General features: G+C 41.2%; 1 protein-coding gene across 4 annotated transcripts in view; it reads right to left on the bottom strand.

Moving 5' to 3' along the window:
* Positions 1–15,206, bottom strand: part of ptpn11b (protein tyrosine phosphatase non-receptor type 11b) — a 28,797-nt gene that overhangs the window by 5,232 nt on the left and 8,359 nt on the right. For 3 of the 4 annotated variants that reach the window (XM_086027962.1, XM_086027953.1, XM_086027980.1), the window contains exons 2-12: positions 11,205–11,327; positions 7,406–7,600; positions 5,529–5,721; positions 5,336–5,455; positions 4,716–4,829; positions 2,626–2,722; positions 2,355–2,434; positions 1,971–2,123; positions 1,482–1,613; positions 625–779; positions 257–324 (exon numbers count right to left, since the gene is read on the bottom strand). In XM_086027962.1, the coding sequence (XP_085884088.1) occupies positions 257–324; positions 625–779; positions 1,482–1,613; positions 1,971–2,123; positions 2,355–2,434; positions 2,626–2,722; positions 4,716–4,829; positions 5,336–5,455; positions 5,529–5,721; positions 7,406–7,600; positions 11,205–11,327 (1,430 nt within the window). The remainder of the gene's footprint in view (positions 1–256; positions 325–624; positions 780–1,481; positions 1,614–1,970; positions 2,124–2,354; positions 2,435–2,625; positions 2,723–4,715; positions 4,830–5,335; positions 5,456–5,528; positions 5,722–7,405; positions 7,601–11,204; positions 11,328–15,206) is intronic. The other variant, XM_086027971.1, reaches the window with a different exon arrangement.

The raw sequence follows: 15,206 nt of genomic DNA, 5'->3' as shown, positions 1-15,206 counted from the left end.
CCTCATGAAAACAAGGTGATGGAAAGGATGCACTCTCGCTTTTTCAAATTGGTTCCAGCGAGAGTCACTGGCATTTTGTCAAACTAGAGCTCTGAACTTCACTTGTATTCTTTCTGATCCGATTAGTCACTAAGCCCACTGGATGTGATAAGAAGACTTAAACCAAACACCTTTGAAATTCTGTTGTGGGAGCATTGATTTGTGATAAAATAGTACCAAGTAAAACATTTTGCTCCTCAAAAAAAGGTGATCCTACCTTGGCGGTTTATAATATCAATGAGGATGTCAATGACAATAATGGTGCCAGTCCTCCCAATCCCAGCACTGTGGAAGCAACAAGAATGAAAGGTCGGACACGAACCATGTGAACACAGCATGAAAACCACATTTGGATGATTATGGCATTTCGGATAGACTTTGATTTACTTTGATTAAGCACGTTGGGCTAGATCAGTTAGAAGACAAAATGACATCTTTCATTAATCTCAGGGTCATGGGTTCAGCTGTGGTTCAGAAAGCGGCGTCTGACCGAAAGACCACAAATCTAGAAAAATTCTACTGGGACAGTGAGTGAGGGTTGGCTGAATTGCGGCCTGCCACTTGTCCAGTGCACCTTGCTGGTACCTGCAGTGAACGACAATGGGCCCAGATTCTGGACTGGTCCTCTGGGTCCGGTTGATCTCCTCAAGAAACCAAAGGACCCCCCCGGGCTCGTTGGGGACTCCATGGTCTGGCCAACTCAGGTACTGGTAGTGCCAGATGTATCTTAGAGGTTCCCTCTGCGAGGAACAAAGTAAAAACAAAAACAGTAAGCTAAGGGCATTTGATCCATCGCGTTCTTTCCGTCTTAAAAACGCTAGCCTGTTAATGTTAAAGCATGTTAATGTTAAAAAAAGAATGTTAACTGATTGTTTGGCTAAGCACTTTCGAAGAACACGCAAGAGAAAATATTGTGTGAAAGTGTCGTTCTTTCTGCATTTCCATCTTTATCCAGATCTTCAGTACATCATCCAAAGCCTACTTCCTATTGATTTTATTAAATTTTGCCCAAGAGCTCTAAATGCATGTAACAGAGGACAGCAGTACACAAGTTGTGTATGCTTACAGCTAAATACACTGATTTGAAAATGAGTTACAGTTCATATATTTACTCATGTAGTTTTTGTCTTTTAAAGCAGGGTCATTCCGAGTAGGGTGGTGTCCGGGATTCGCACATTTGCACTTTTCGCTGCGATTTTTGGAATTCAACCCATGTGTAATAGGGAGAGTACAGTACTTTGTGTATACTCACAATAGTACAAACAATTGCTTATCAATTATGATGGTTATGTGTTGAAGGCTTTGCTTGCATCTGTTTACTGAATCCTTGAGAGCACTCCCCATAATCACAAGCACGTGCTGAAGGATTTTGTGTAACGGGTTAGATAATCTGACCCGAGGTCAGTGTGTCAGCACTGATTGAGGGCAGAGGCTTTCCCTACCCGGTCCAGACGGGTCACCTCCAACTTCCTCAGGATGTAGTCCTGAGCCGGCCGCTCGTCCACGTTTCTCACCAGCACCCTTCCAAACTCCATGCTGGCGTGAAGGTCGGGCCAGTAGCGGACACATTTGTTCTACACCGAAGAGATAAGAAAGAGGTAATGGGGCTGCGCGACGGCGGTTGAGTCGGCGGCTGTTTGTAGGAATTAGATAACCTAAAGAACTAGATCCACTCAAGCGGCTTTTGCAATCAGCTTAGCTGTCATACTATCCTTGTTAGCTGTCTCCTCTTCCTTATTTTGGCGCGCAAACACACACGCACACACCTACACTAAAAGCAGTAGTAGGTACAAAATGAACATGATCGTCACGTAAACGGCACAGCCGAACAATACTAAATGATATTGCAGTGGTTAACTTTTTTTTTTAATTTGTTCTTCGTAACGTTGTCTACTAAATTCAATGACAACACATGAAAATAGCAGCTATACCCGTTCTCTCTCCATCTCCTTTGTGGTCATGACGATGACGTGTGTATTCTCCTGATGCACCATCTTCCAGAAGTCACTAACTGTATTCTGTAGGCACCCTTGCGTGGCGATGAAAAATTTGTCCTCCTCCACCTGGCGCCCTTCATGCGAGCCCTGCACAAAAGAACGTGAAAGATCTTGCATTATATGATTGTTATGAAAGTAAAAAACTAAATTGACAAAAATGGATGAATGTTCCAGGAGTTCATGTTTTACACCTCGTACCAATAGGGGGCAGCATATAACCAGGATTATAACGTCTCAAGCATGACCTGCTGCACAAAGAGGTAGGAAATGGACGAAACTTCACTTTCAACTGCCTCAAGCTGTACAAAGCAGACTCACTCTAATGTAGTTGGCGTTAATGTAGTCCGAACCAGGAACATCTGGATCTGCGTCTCGAATTTCAACCCGTGTTGTGTCAACTGAAAAAAATAAATAAATTAAACATCATTATTGCACAGTGCAGCTCTCTGCGACTTTACTGATGTTCTCTGTCTATATGCAAGTTATCGCAACCACATCAGAGGCCTTGTCTGCTTTGTCTATTTGTGTCACGCTTTCTTTCCAAAGGAAGCCGGTGAGGCAGGAAACAGCAGCGTGCTGTGCGACTCACAGGGGAGGATATTCTTGTATCTGTTTTTACTCTTGTTTTCTGGTTTCATGCCTTCCTTCCGGGGATACAGCAGCTTGCACTCTTGTTGTTGGAGTACCTGTGGGGATCAGAGCAAGAGAAATTGTGTTTTCTGTCTGATTACGTGTTATATACAAGATTACATGTGACAAAACAATCATAGTGTCAGACTGACGAAATACGACACCTGGGCCACACATATACACAAAGTGAAAATGGAAATAAATAGAATCCGTCCACCCTGCTTTCAAAATGGTCAAAACCCATCCATGGCGCCCAAAAAGTTGTGTTCTGATAAGATGAAGAAAGAAGGCTCAGGGGGAATTATGGTAAGGGGCCACGCACAATACTTTTGTCCATATAGTAGTGCAGTAATCCCTCGCCACTTCGCGGTTCGAGTTTCGCGGCCTCAGGGCATCGCGGGTTTTCAAAAAGGATTCATCCAAAAATAAAAATGAAAAATACAGCCATATCGGCAGCCATATTGCAGAAAGACGCATTGTTTCAAAGAGATGAGTTGACTCGGAGGCTTTGTACATGCCCGCGGTTACTCATAAAAGGCGCGTCATCGTAGCCTCTCGCTAGTCTCATCAACGCGAACAAACCAACAGCACTTTTTGAACAACGTTCTGTTCGGAAACTCATAACGTTATTCAAACGTGCCGTTCGGTTAGTCGGACGCAAGCCGGCTAGGCGGGTAGTAAACTTAAACTTAAAACGAAAGTAAACCTAAAATAAAAAAAATAATAATAATAGCAATAAGTCAACCTCTACTTCGCGTTTTTTCACCTATCGCGGGGGGTTCTGGTCCCCATTAACTGTGATAAATGAGGGATTACAGTATACAGTATGTGTGTAACGTTCTGTGCTAAGAAATCACATGGTTCGCTTGTCTGTCTAACTTCAGTGCAAATTTCCGAGATGGTTAGATAAATAGTTACATAATATACATGTTATTATTGTTGTCTAGTTTTTTTCCCCATTATTGTGCACGTTTCCATTTTTATTCCATTCTGCCAGTGGGCATTAATTATTTGGTAATACTGCATCTAATATTTATCATGGGGTCAAGCAGAAATAAAGCATAAAAGAGCATAGCTTAGCTCACTCATTCTCAACCAGTTTGCCGTGGCACATTAGTGTGCTGTGAGAGATCAGGTGTGCCGCGGGAAATTATCCAAAGTCAATTATTTTGACAAAAAAAAAAAAAATTCTAATTAAAAAAACGTTTTTGTTAATTTACTTATTCCAACCACATATACTAACAGGCAAAACAATAACATGTTCTTCTACTAGATGACAGAAGGAACATAATGACCCTGTACAGCCACTTTTTGTGAATCGTTTTGTTAAGTAGTGTGCCGTGAGAATTTTTTCTCAGATGTGAAATATGTCCCTTGGCTCAATAAAGGTTGAGAAACACTGGTTTAGCTGATGCAAACAGTACTGTCAAACATAGATAATTAAAGTGTAATGAAATAAATTAGGGATGCACGCTAACTAACGAACTGATTGTTATCGGACCCATATTGGGGGGGAAAAAAAAAAGATGTCACTTGTATCGGTGCAATGTCAGTAAATTAGGCCGATATTGAAAGCTGCCTCAAATACACAAACGTTGCTATGGTTACTGTCACTTTAACAGTCCAATTCTCTGAGGTAATATGCAAGAGGTAAGGTAAGAGGTAATATTGTGCGGCTGCGCACAACTTCAGACGTAACAGTGAGCCATTTGTTAACACGGCTTTCACAGAGCGGTTTATTTGAATGTTGACGACTAAAAAAAAAAAAAGTGGCTGCTGAAATGCTCGGACGCTGGAGAGTGATGACGACCAAAGCCGTGCCTTTTCCTTTTTAACTCTACTTAAACCTTCGTTGCTGGTTACTATATTCGTGTGGATTTACTCAATTTTGGATTACAGTAAAAATGGACAAGTTCAGAAAAAAAATAGAACTGTACTGTTCACACTGCATGAAAAAAAATCTGATATGTGTTGCATATGGGCAAAAAAGAAAAAAAAAATCTGAATTGAGCTGTGGACATCTAAATCTATAGTTTTAAGGCAACATACCTCAAACTCTTCCCAAAATCCTTGCTTGGGCTTCTCTGAATTGTCCGCTACCTTGTTGAGCTCTCGTACTCGATTCTCAATGTTGGCTGCGTTTATCCTTGTGGCATTGAAGGGCTGTTTGGACAACGAGGTAACAGAAGAGGAAAACAAAGTCAGCTGAGATGCCCCTTGAATCTAAACAAGGTCAGCAGTAGAAAGTGGACCAAGTGATGATCATCTTATTGGTTTATTTGCTTATTTATTGTATTTGAATATGTACACATTTAAAATATAATCTTTTTTTTTGCTTCAGTCAAAGGGTTGAAGAATGATGGAACTCCTGACAATGTTCTGTGAGATCACACATTTTTCTTCTTTCATGATGAAATCAAATTATGAAAATTTAGGGGAAATATCTTTGAGATCTACTCATCATCAAAAAGTCACAAACTGTACACAAGCGGTTGCGCATAGAGTGAAACCAATGATTACTTTCTCAACTATGCCTTCTATTAAAAGTTCATTGGGAGGCTTTTGACAGCATTGAAACATTGTCATGATAATGCACGTAAAGACGTACAGTATCGAAGATCGAATACAATTGAAAGAATTGATAATGAATTACTTTTTGTTAATCGGACCTGTTTGAGGTGCACTACGATGCCGCTTTTCTCCACCATTGGGTTCTTTTTGTAGTGATCCACCAGGTCGGCCAGGGTGTCGAACCTCTCGCCACCGCCGACGTCGTATTTACCGTCCTGCTGGAGAACGCCAATCCCAGTTCAAACATGATTCTGGCGAAGCACTTCATCGTCACGTCATGCTGAGAGGTACCTGGTATCGGATCATCACGTGGGTGACCTTGGTCTTGCGGTCGGCATTCTCGTGCTTCTCCTCGTGAGTGAGAACCGAGAGGACAAAGTCGCCCGGTTTGCTCTGGCTCTCTCGAACCAGAAAACTGCCAGCCTTGCCTTTCTCTGTGAGCAGCTTCTCAGCGTCTCGGCCAGAGAGGTGGCCGTGGTACCACCTGGAGACATCGTACACAAACGACAACAACACTCAATACGAAGCAACTTCGATGACTTCACTGGGAAGGTGATGTGGTCTGACTCCAGTCACGTTGATTGGTAGAATTAAGATTTTGAGAAGATTTTAAATGCACCAGTTGATTGGTTGGTGACCAGTCCAGGCTTCAACTACACCACTGTAACATCTTTTTTCCGGCTTTGTAAACATCAACAATTGTTAATTGTAAGTTTTCATGCTAAATATAATGCAATGCTACTTGATAGGAGACAATTCTAAACTGGTGTGTGTTTTCTAGTGGCCAGAGCAGCTTTAAACCACACCTCCCATCTTGTCTCATTGACTGGACTCAAGGTTGCCTCAGACCTGAATCCGTAGCGGGCTATTATTTTCAATAAAAATATGAACACAAAATTGTTCATGTGCTATTAATTTAAGCAGACTCTGTTTGTTTACTCCAATGAAGATCAAACAACATTTTATTCCCAAATTATAGAAATGGAAGAAATTCCAAAAGCTTTGCATACTTTTTCCTCCCGCTGTTCAAGTGGAGCTCAACTTTTAATTACGGCGCAGTATGACATTTCACTCACATTATCCCCTACTTTAAAACAAAGCCATGTTTTATTATTGTGGACATCTTTTTCAAGGTGAAGTCTGCCGCTATACAACAAGAAAGAAAATCGAAAAAGCTCAGCCTGAGGCTCCGAGATGTTTTCGGGGGAAGACAAATGATCAAGACAAGCAAGAGGATCTGAGATGAGGAAGGCTTAACAATGTTCTTCCTTCCTGTGGGGGAAACTTCCTCATCATGTTGCTGCAGGGTGTACCAAGTCGTGCATGCTGATTCCTACTGGAACATTAAGGCCATGTCAACACGGAAACGGAGCGCAGTTCGTTCATAGAAAAATAAAAAAATATCGGAAACACTGAATGGTTTCAAGAAATGTATGTCCACAAGAAGATGCTGAAGACGCTGAAAGGCTGTAATGTATATGCCACGTCTCAAGTGGCGCTCTACCTACAACACTTAGTTCCTTCCAGATATTAATTTTTCTTTTATTTCGGGGTTTCTTGGTGTGGAACAAGATGCATCGAACACAGTTAGAATGAACTACAACCGAGATGGTGAACCAGAAGCGCTTCTCTCAGGTCCGACGTCAGTGACCTCTGACCTCACAACTATTTGTTCGTCTGGATGAATGGACAGCAATACCGATGGACGAATTCTGTGAAGCATATTTTCAACAGTTTTAGATCTACATTTGATCCTGAATTTAAAGTACAATATTTCATTGAAAAAAAAGGACTTTATCTCCAATTTATATTCCATCTCTGTAGAAATGACGAGCCTGTTTAGGGTTAAAGTGCATCGCAAGCTGCAGTCGGGCAATGAAAGGAAAGTGCGCTAAAAGCTTCACTAATAACACCTCTTAGACGGCTTAACTGCCTCTTCAACTGTAAAAGCAACACTGTGAAATCTGTGGAGTGAAAAATTTAACCTAATAGCAATAAAAAAAATAAAAAAAACTTTCTGCAGACAGAAAGAAACTTCCATGTCGTTTTAATGGGTTTATGTAAAGGAGCAACACATTCTGCTGACCTAACAGAGGGCGCCGTATATGTTTGTGCATTACTGTATGCAAATAGGATCCTATTTATCAGTGTGGGCGTGAAGCGGGCACCTCTCAGACGTGGGGTCTTTGCAGTTGAGCGGATACTTGAGCTCGATGACATGGCCGTTCCTCTCGCGCAGCAGGTCCTGTTGTTCGGTGTAGTACTGCACCAGCTCGGCCAGCGTGGCAAACTTCTCGCCCCCGTACAGGTCATAATAGTCCCCGGAGTTCTGGATCTTGATGTGGGTCACCTCATCGTTGCGCCTTGGTGGGCAGAGGGACAGTTCTTTTATTTCAGAGATACGCTTACGCCCCGCAGACTGTGCGAAAAGAACTCCCACACGTGTGCCTGCATAAGTAAAATATAGATCGTATTTATTTGCCAGCACCCACTCACACGCCGCAGTACGACTGTATGAGCTTATCAAGCCATCTGTTGCTTTTCAAAGCGCGTTTTGACAAAGTGGAGAAGTGATTCAATTGTTCAACTCATTACCACTGCAACTTTATTTTCCCTCAACAAAATGCTGTGCGTCTCATGCAGACACGCTGAAAAGCAAAGTTGCGAGCGGGCACAACAACGCACAGTCAAAGGCGGAAGCAAAGCTATTTGGTTGATGGCGCGGGATGATGGCAAAAGTGTGGGAGCATCTCAGATTTAAATGCAAGGCGAGCAGCCGAGGTCTAGGTCTCCGTTAATTATGACTACCGTGGCTTGTTTATTACTAACATAACCAGTACAGTATATGCTTGCGTCCATAATTACATTCTACAGTGTGCTTATAAGTTTTACTCAGTGAAGGCAAGGCCAGTGTAGCACTCCAAGTGGCAAATTTGTGTTGGGTTTTGGTGAAGTCAGATAAAGGAAATCTTGTTTGTTTCCTCTGGAGGGGTCTTCATTTTGAACACTTGTAAAACTTCTAGTAGTATAAAGAATAGTTGTCTTGTTCCTTGTCAGATGGCCTAAGCTCATAAACGCACAGCCATGAACTCACAAGTATTATCATTATTATTATGTCACATGCTAAAATATTTCCTACTCAAATGAAGTTGCATAAGTGCTGTTAATGTGTTGTTGTTTTTTTTTAAATATATGCCTTTGAGAAGAAATGCTATGTTTAAACTAAACGTATATTTATGTTTACACTGCCCCACATAAAATGGTTCTAGATAAGTAAAAGGTTTTCTGCTATGCAAAATGTGAAATTAAGAAATAGAAACTGTCGATTATATATTAAAAAAGGAAACCAATTACCGTAGTCACTCCTTATTAAGTGGAATGCTTTATTTTCCCTTTTGTGTTCATAATTGCTCTTTAGTCAAGCAAGTAATTTGTTTTTAACTCTATTTCTTGGCAGTTTCAAGTTATTTCAGTGAGCATTGTGGGTCCTAACAAATTTGCCTCAAAGATACACTGGCTCCCAATCATCTGTAGAATAGATTCTAAAATTCTGCTACTGGTCTATAAATCACTCAGTGGCTTGGGTCCTGAATACATTCAAGAAATGCTGATTGAATATAAACCCAGTAGGGCTCTGAGATCGGCAGACTTGGGTCAATTAGTGGAGCCCAGAGTTCAAAGTAAACAAGGTGAAGCTGCGTTTAGTTATGATGCACGCAGATGGAATAAGTTGCCAACAGAAGTGACATCAGACCGAGTGTAAATCCAGGTTAAAACTTTGCTCCCCCAATACATTTGATTAAGTGTGTATTAGTTTATTAAAAAAAAGTCACACAAGGGTTGTGGAATGTACCAACAACGTTCAGGTTAGGAAATGGCCACTCTACCACATGTGCCATGCCACACCCACTGTAAGTTAGTGAATTACTGGTGTCCTGAAAAAAGAAAAATAAACCAGGACGGAGAGGTGGGTCAAGGTGGTAGACTGGGCAGGGGGATTGAAGCGTGGATCGTGGAGGGGAAACCAATGCAGAGCAATGAATTTGTCGACAACATTTCTCAGTTACAAGCCCCATAGGCTAAACTCTGGTCAGGAAATCTTACAGACCAAGTTCCTGGGGGTGGCTCAGTATGTCAGTGATTGCCTCATTTCCATGCCTTTTCAGATGCAGCTTCTGACAGCGTTAACATAACAAAAGCTCCTTATCCCAGACACACCCCTTCCTTCTGGGTCAAATAGCCCTCTCTGGGCACTGATGTATGTTGAAAAAAACGGGGACTTCTAGTGTTTTAATCAGAATGCCGTATTTCAACTAGTGGGCCTGCATAGAACATATTCTGAAAAAAATTATGTTTGGGTTTACTTCCCTTTTGATACTTCATGAAAAACGTCCTTGTTTGAGAAAGTTGGGGAGGGGCATACACATGTGAGCTAATGTTTATAATGGCACCATCTCTGCTTCAATTTGAGCCGAGAAAATAACTGAATGACTATGCTAAAATACACCAAAAAAACTTGTCTGTGTTATAACATCATGTCTTGAAATAAACATTCTCTGATCATTTAGCATGTTTGTACAAATATTGCACACAACTCCAAACAGTAATCTCAGCACAGACGTTAGGTCTACACAAACATGTGCCTTTAAACATTCCCATTTTCCCCCTTGGGGTTTCATCAACCTGTAAATAGATTACATCCAAGAACTAACATTGCTACTGTGTTTGTGAAACCTCTCCTGCATTCCTATTCATGTCCATATACAGCGGTGGTGATAAGAGCAGGGGAGGCAAACAAAAAAACGGAGCGCAAGAGAAGACAGAGCGAGGACACCAACCTCCCACAGTGACTATTACCGTCTGAACTATCACTCAAAGTACGGTACTCATGCTGGATAATGACTAATTAGCTCATTAAGCTCTCCACTGCTCTGATAACATACTGAATGTGTGTGCACGTGTGTTTAGATTGGGTGCGAGTGCGGCACACTGAAATGTGAGTCAAGAAGAGTTTACCGTATGTTGATACAGGATTAGTACAATATCATCTACATCTACATCTGGAAAAGCACACGCATCTCACTGAAATGTATTTGTACCTTTACATCCAATATTTTGCTCCCGTATAGGATTGTCTTTGTATATGTGAAGAAAAAAAGCTATGTTCATATGCTACTACAATAAGCTGAGCTCATTAAACTACAATAGTACACTGCGCATTTCTATTCTGTTGTCTAGCGATGAATGCACACACGGACGCACGGTTGTGGGTCCAATTGCCCACGTCACATGGACGGCTGACTAGGTAATCCGCAAGGGGAGAACTTGCAGTTTACCTGTATAAACACACTCTGTGCGTGCCAATGTCATGCGCAGACCCCAGCGAGTCTATTTCTGCCCCCGTATGCCTAATTCTACCTGTGTAAACTCCACCCATGCGCACAGTTAGACTGCGCTTTGAACTACACTTGAGCTGGGCATGAAAATAGGGCACTAGGAGTGCAATTTATGACAATCTACACTACACACACACCCACTAGAAAGCCAAGGTCCAAGTCTAAAACCAAAATCATGAGCAAAAAAAAAGGCATTTTCTAGTGATATCACGTGTCAATCTCAATAAATATTGATATTGATTTATCGGTCCAGCCCTATTTGGAGGTACAAGGATTCCGGCCGACATCAGTGGTACGATTATTTTAAGTATGTGGACTCTCTGAATTTTATAGTCTAAGTTAATATATTGGTCATACCCACAATATGCCTAATCTAGTACATACACTTTAAATGAACCTAAAAATACTCAATGTCATTTTCAGTGTCTTTAACATAGCAAACTAGTCCCTCTGCCAGGTTTGTTTGCTCTCACAACTGAACTTTGCACCATTTGAGAACAGTGAGGCAGAAAAAGGCTTGCAATCAATGGGAAAACAGATGTAGGAGAAAGCAAGGGAAGAGCATAAAAACCTGACTGAAAGGGTGAAATCCCCCGGATTGCTCTTGCTGGGCCGGGCCAGGAAACTGCCGTGGACACCCCGGGTCAACAGGAGCTGCTCTGCTTCGATTCCGGTGATGTTGGGGTGGAACCACCTGAAAACAAAAAGCACAGCGGATCTGCTGTCATGCATGAAGTCGGGCGTGCATTTTGCCTTTTTTCTAGCATTTTTATGTTTATGTGATGCCAGGGTACTGGTGAACTCACAATCAGAAAAAAAAAAATGAAAACGACGACCAAATAACCTGAAATTAACTGTCCTTTTGGACACACAACAAACGAAAGTGGTACATGTTTCTGTACTCAGTACAATATGGCTCAATAATCAAAATGGGAAAATTGTGCATGAAAACAAATAAATCAGAGGGTGACCACAGCCCCTTAGCTGATTGTGTTCGACTTCACCCATTCCACTATGTAGCATACTGTCTTGGCTAAAGGTCACGTGGATCCGATCCAAACATACTGATTATCAAATCATCACATCCGCAATTTTGCTTAAAATTGCACAATTTGGACCTTATCTCATGCAGGCCATTCTGATGCCTGTTAGGTTAGAAAATATCTCACTAGCAGGTCCTGTCATTTGTGCTATTAAAGCTATCTAACAGGCCTAGATTGCAAACTTTTATCTTCCGGGATGCCTCGTTAATTTCATTGTTTCGTCAGAGAAGATGAGGCTAACAACGTTAACAGCTCATTTGGGATGAGGAGAAAATATGTTCAAATTGAGAGATAAACCTCATTATTTCCACATTGCGGATGTGAGATATGCACCGAACTGGACGGTTAAAAAAAAAAAAAAAAAAAAAAAAAAGAATGTCAAGTCTGATACTCTTCAGAAATTCTAGTATTGCCCTTTTTATTCACTCAGCACACAGTCTGATAAGAAAATGTCTCCAAATGTACAAACAAACGACGTACGAACAAAACAAACTTGAGTTGGATGCCAAATGCCGCAGAATCTGGACAAATTCCAAACCGATTTCATATGTCCTTACATTTGTTTGTGTGGGAACAACACAGATAATGTAGAAATTGTGTCCAGTTCCTCTGCTGACTTCACACCAAGATTATGGGGAGAATGAAGGTGTATCCATATAGCAGAGGAAAAAGAGGTGTTACAAGATTAGTTATGGTATTTTCTGGACTATTAGCCGCTACTTTTTTCCTAGGTTTTCAACCATGCGGCTTATATAAAAGGTGCGGCTATTCTGTGGATTTTTCTTCCACTGCTAGGGGCGCTCTAACCGGAATTACAATACAATTGCTTATATGAAGAAGCGGCTTATACATGTTTTTTTCGTTGTTCTTTTAAAAATAGAGTGGGTGCGGCTTATATAAAGGTGCGGCTTATAGTCTGGCAAATACGGTAGTTATTTGCTGATTTCTCCAAAACAAATTGATATAATTCATAATACAAGCAAGATTTTAAATGTTTCCTTAAGACCACTAGAGGACATCAAAGCCTGGATGTCACTAAATTTCTTAAATTTCAACGAAAAGAAAACAGAAGTTATGACGTTCAGTCCCAGTGACTCTTCTACATCCCACCCTGTTGACCCGGGCCCCCTGGCTTCACATCTAAAGCCAACAGTCTCGAACTTGAGTTTTAAATTGGACAATGATTTTTAACTGGACCAGCAAATCAGCGCTGTTGTTAGGTCCAGCTTTTCTCATCTTAGACAATTGGCTAAGGTAAAGCCCCTCCTTTTTTATCAGCATTTAGAAACAGTCATCCATGCCTTTGTTACCTCTCGGCTAAATTACTGTAATGCACTTTATTTTGGAGTAAACCAGTCCTCTCTCAAGCGTTTCCAGTTGGTCCAAAATGCTGCTGCTCGCCTCCTAACTGGAGCTCGGAAGACGGAGCACATAACACCAATTCTGGCCTCCCTTCACTGGCTCCCAGTGCATTTTAGGGTTCATTTTAAGATGCTTCTTTGTGTACAAGTCATTAAATCGCCTCGCGCCGGCGTACTGCTCTGAGCGCCTCCACTCCTCCACACCTTACCTGTGCCTGGGGCCTACGGACCAGGCGCTGCTCGAGTCACCGAGGACTAAGCGGTGTCTCAGAAGGGATCGAACCTTTTCTGTTGCTGGTCCTTCCCCTTGGAATGATCTTCAATTAAAATGTTAGGCAACCCCCCTCTCTGTCCATTTTTAAAAATTGTTTGAAGACACATTTCTATTCTTTGGCTTTTGATCCGACGTGAGACTGACAGTTTTCTGCTGTTTTACGGTGTCTAATTCGTGTTAGAATTGATTGCTTTCTCTTGTTATATTATTGCAATTTTGTTATTGTGATGTAAAGTGCTTTGTTACATCTGTACCTGTTATGAAATGCGCTATATAAATAAAATTGTATTGTATTGCATTGTATAGCAGAAGAAGAAAACAAATACTATACTGAGTTATAGAAAATAAATAGAATGCTCTGATAATTTTGGGGAAGTCACCAACGGCATTGCCGTGTTAAAGGTGTCTCCATATCATTGTGGTCTTGTCTATGTGAGCTGTTACACTCACAATTTAGTTTTGGGTCAGCTGTAAGTAGGAACATGGCTTAGCAGGGCTGTACAACACAGAACGCACTGACAGACACAATAACACAATTAAAACTTGTACATACTGTGAAATCAATTAATCAAAGGCGTTCACATATGATGATAGCATTCAAGAATAAAATAAAAGGCAGTAAATGACTCGATGATGCATGTCACATTGAAAATGTCAAAAATTGATTTCATCACAAAAAGTTTCACGTTAGACTGTCCAGGGGAGAGAAAGTTTTAGGCAACAAGCATAAAGTTATATACACATACACTGCATTGCATAAAACTCATGAAAAACTCTCATGTTGTTCTAACTGTTCAGTTTAACTGACAGTCACATTTTCTGAAACTAAATGGAAAAGGCAAGAAATTTCCTTCTGAGAGATAAATGTAAATGTCAGACTTTGGCGCTCTGCATTTGGAGATAAACCCTCAGCTACCATTTTGTACTTGATAGACAAGTCAAAGTGACAATGACGACTTGGCCGTTGGAATGTAACATATTTCGACATGAAATTGCTGGAACTACAATTGCACTTTAACGATTAGGGATGTAAATAGAAGTTATGAACATATGGTCTGGCCGCTGGCCTTTTAAAGTGAGCCATGAATTGGATCGGCTCACAATAATGACCAGACATCTGTCCCCGAATGCACCTGACCTGTATCCTCACCAGGCCGGGCTAGGTGGTGTGACACAGGGGGAGTCAATTGATGCAATTTCTGTTACTTGAAAGTCCAAAGTACAGATTGCAGCAACAAAACAGTACAGGGATAAGTTAAAGTGAATGTTTTGTGGCTAAACAGGGTAAAGGCCTCCAGTGGCCTGAGAGATGACTCTTTTTGTGACGAGAGGGGGGCTGGGTCGGTAGGGCTTCAAAGGTTATGACTTTGATGACTAGAAGTTATAGACTATGGTGAATTTGTACGGCAATTTAACAGAAAACGGTTGGGCATGATAAATCAATTGGCATAAAATTCCAATCAACGATGTTTTTCAGAAACTATCTCAAAGCAATAATTCCATGATGGATTTGATTAGCTGGCAGCAGAGGGAACAATTATTTAACACCCAACTATTCAGACGTCACCCAAGCAACAAAGTTTGCCCCAACAAAGAAAAAAAAAAAACCCTAGGAGATTGTCAATTTGTAACTTACGACATTGAGCAAACCAAAATCAAAATGACAAGGTTGTTATACGTTATGAGTTAAACCGGTCCTGTTAAAGTGTCCCTTAGTTTACTTTTACAAGCGGGCTGTCAAGACAGTCAATTGTAAGGAATACCAAACATTTGTATTCCTCCTTTCCTTTTTGCGACATTGATCACTGTCATTCTAGATGAACCAGACAGCAGCCAGCTAAATTACTAGCGCTCCAAATGTCTTTTCTGTTTCTGTTGGTCTGACGATGAAACCG

This window comes from Filicampus tigris, chromosome 1 (assembly GCF_054856515.1).
Source record: "Filicampus tigris isolate MCC_2025a chromosome 1, RoL_Ftig_1.0, whole genome shotgun sequence".
Taxonomy (NCBI): domain Eukaryota; kingdom Metazoa; phylum Chordata; class Actinopteri; order Syngnathiformes; family Syngnathidae; genus Filicampus; species Filicampus tigris.
Note: the sequence above shows the minus strand (reverse complement) of the source record. Positions and strands in the feature narration are given on the sequence as shown.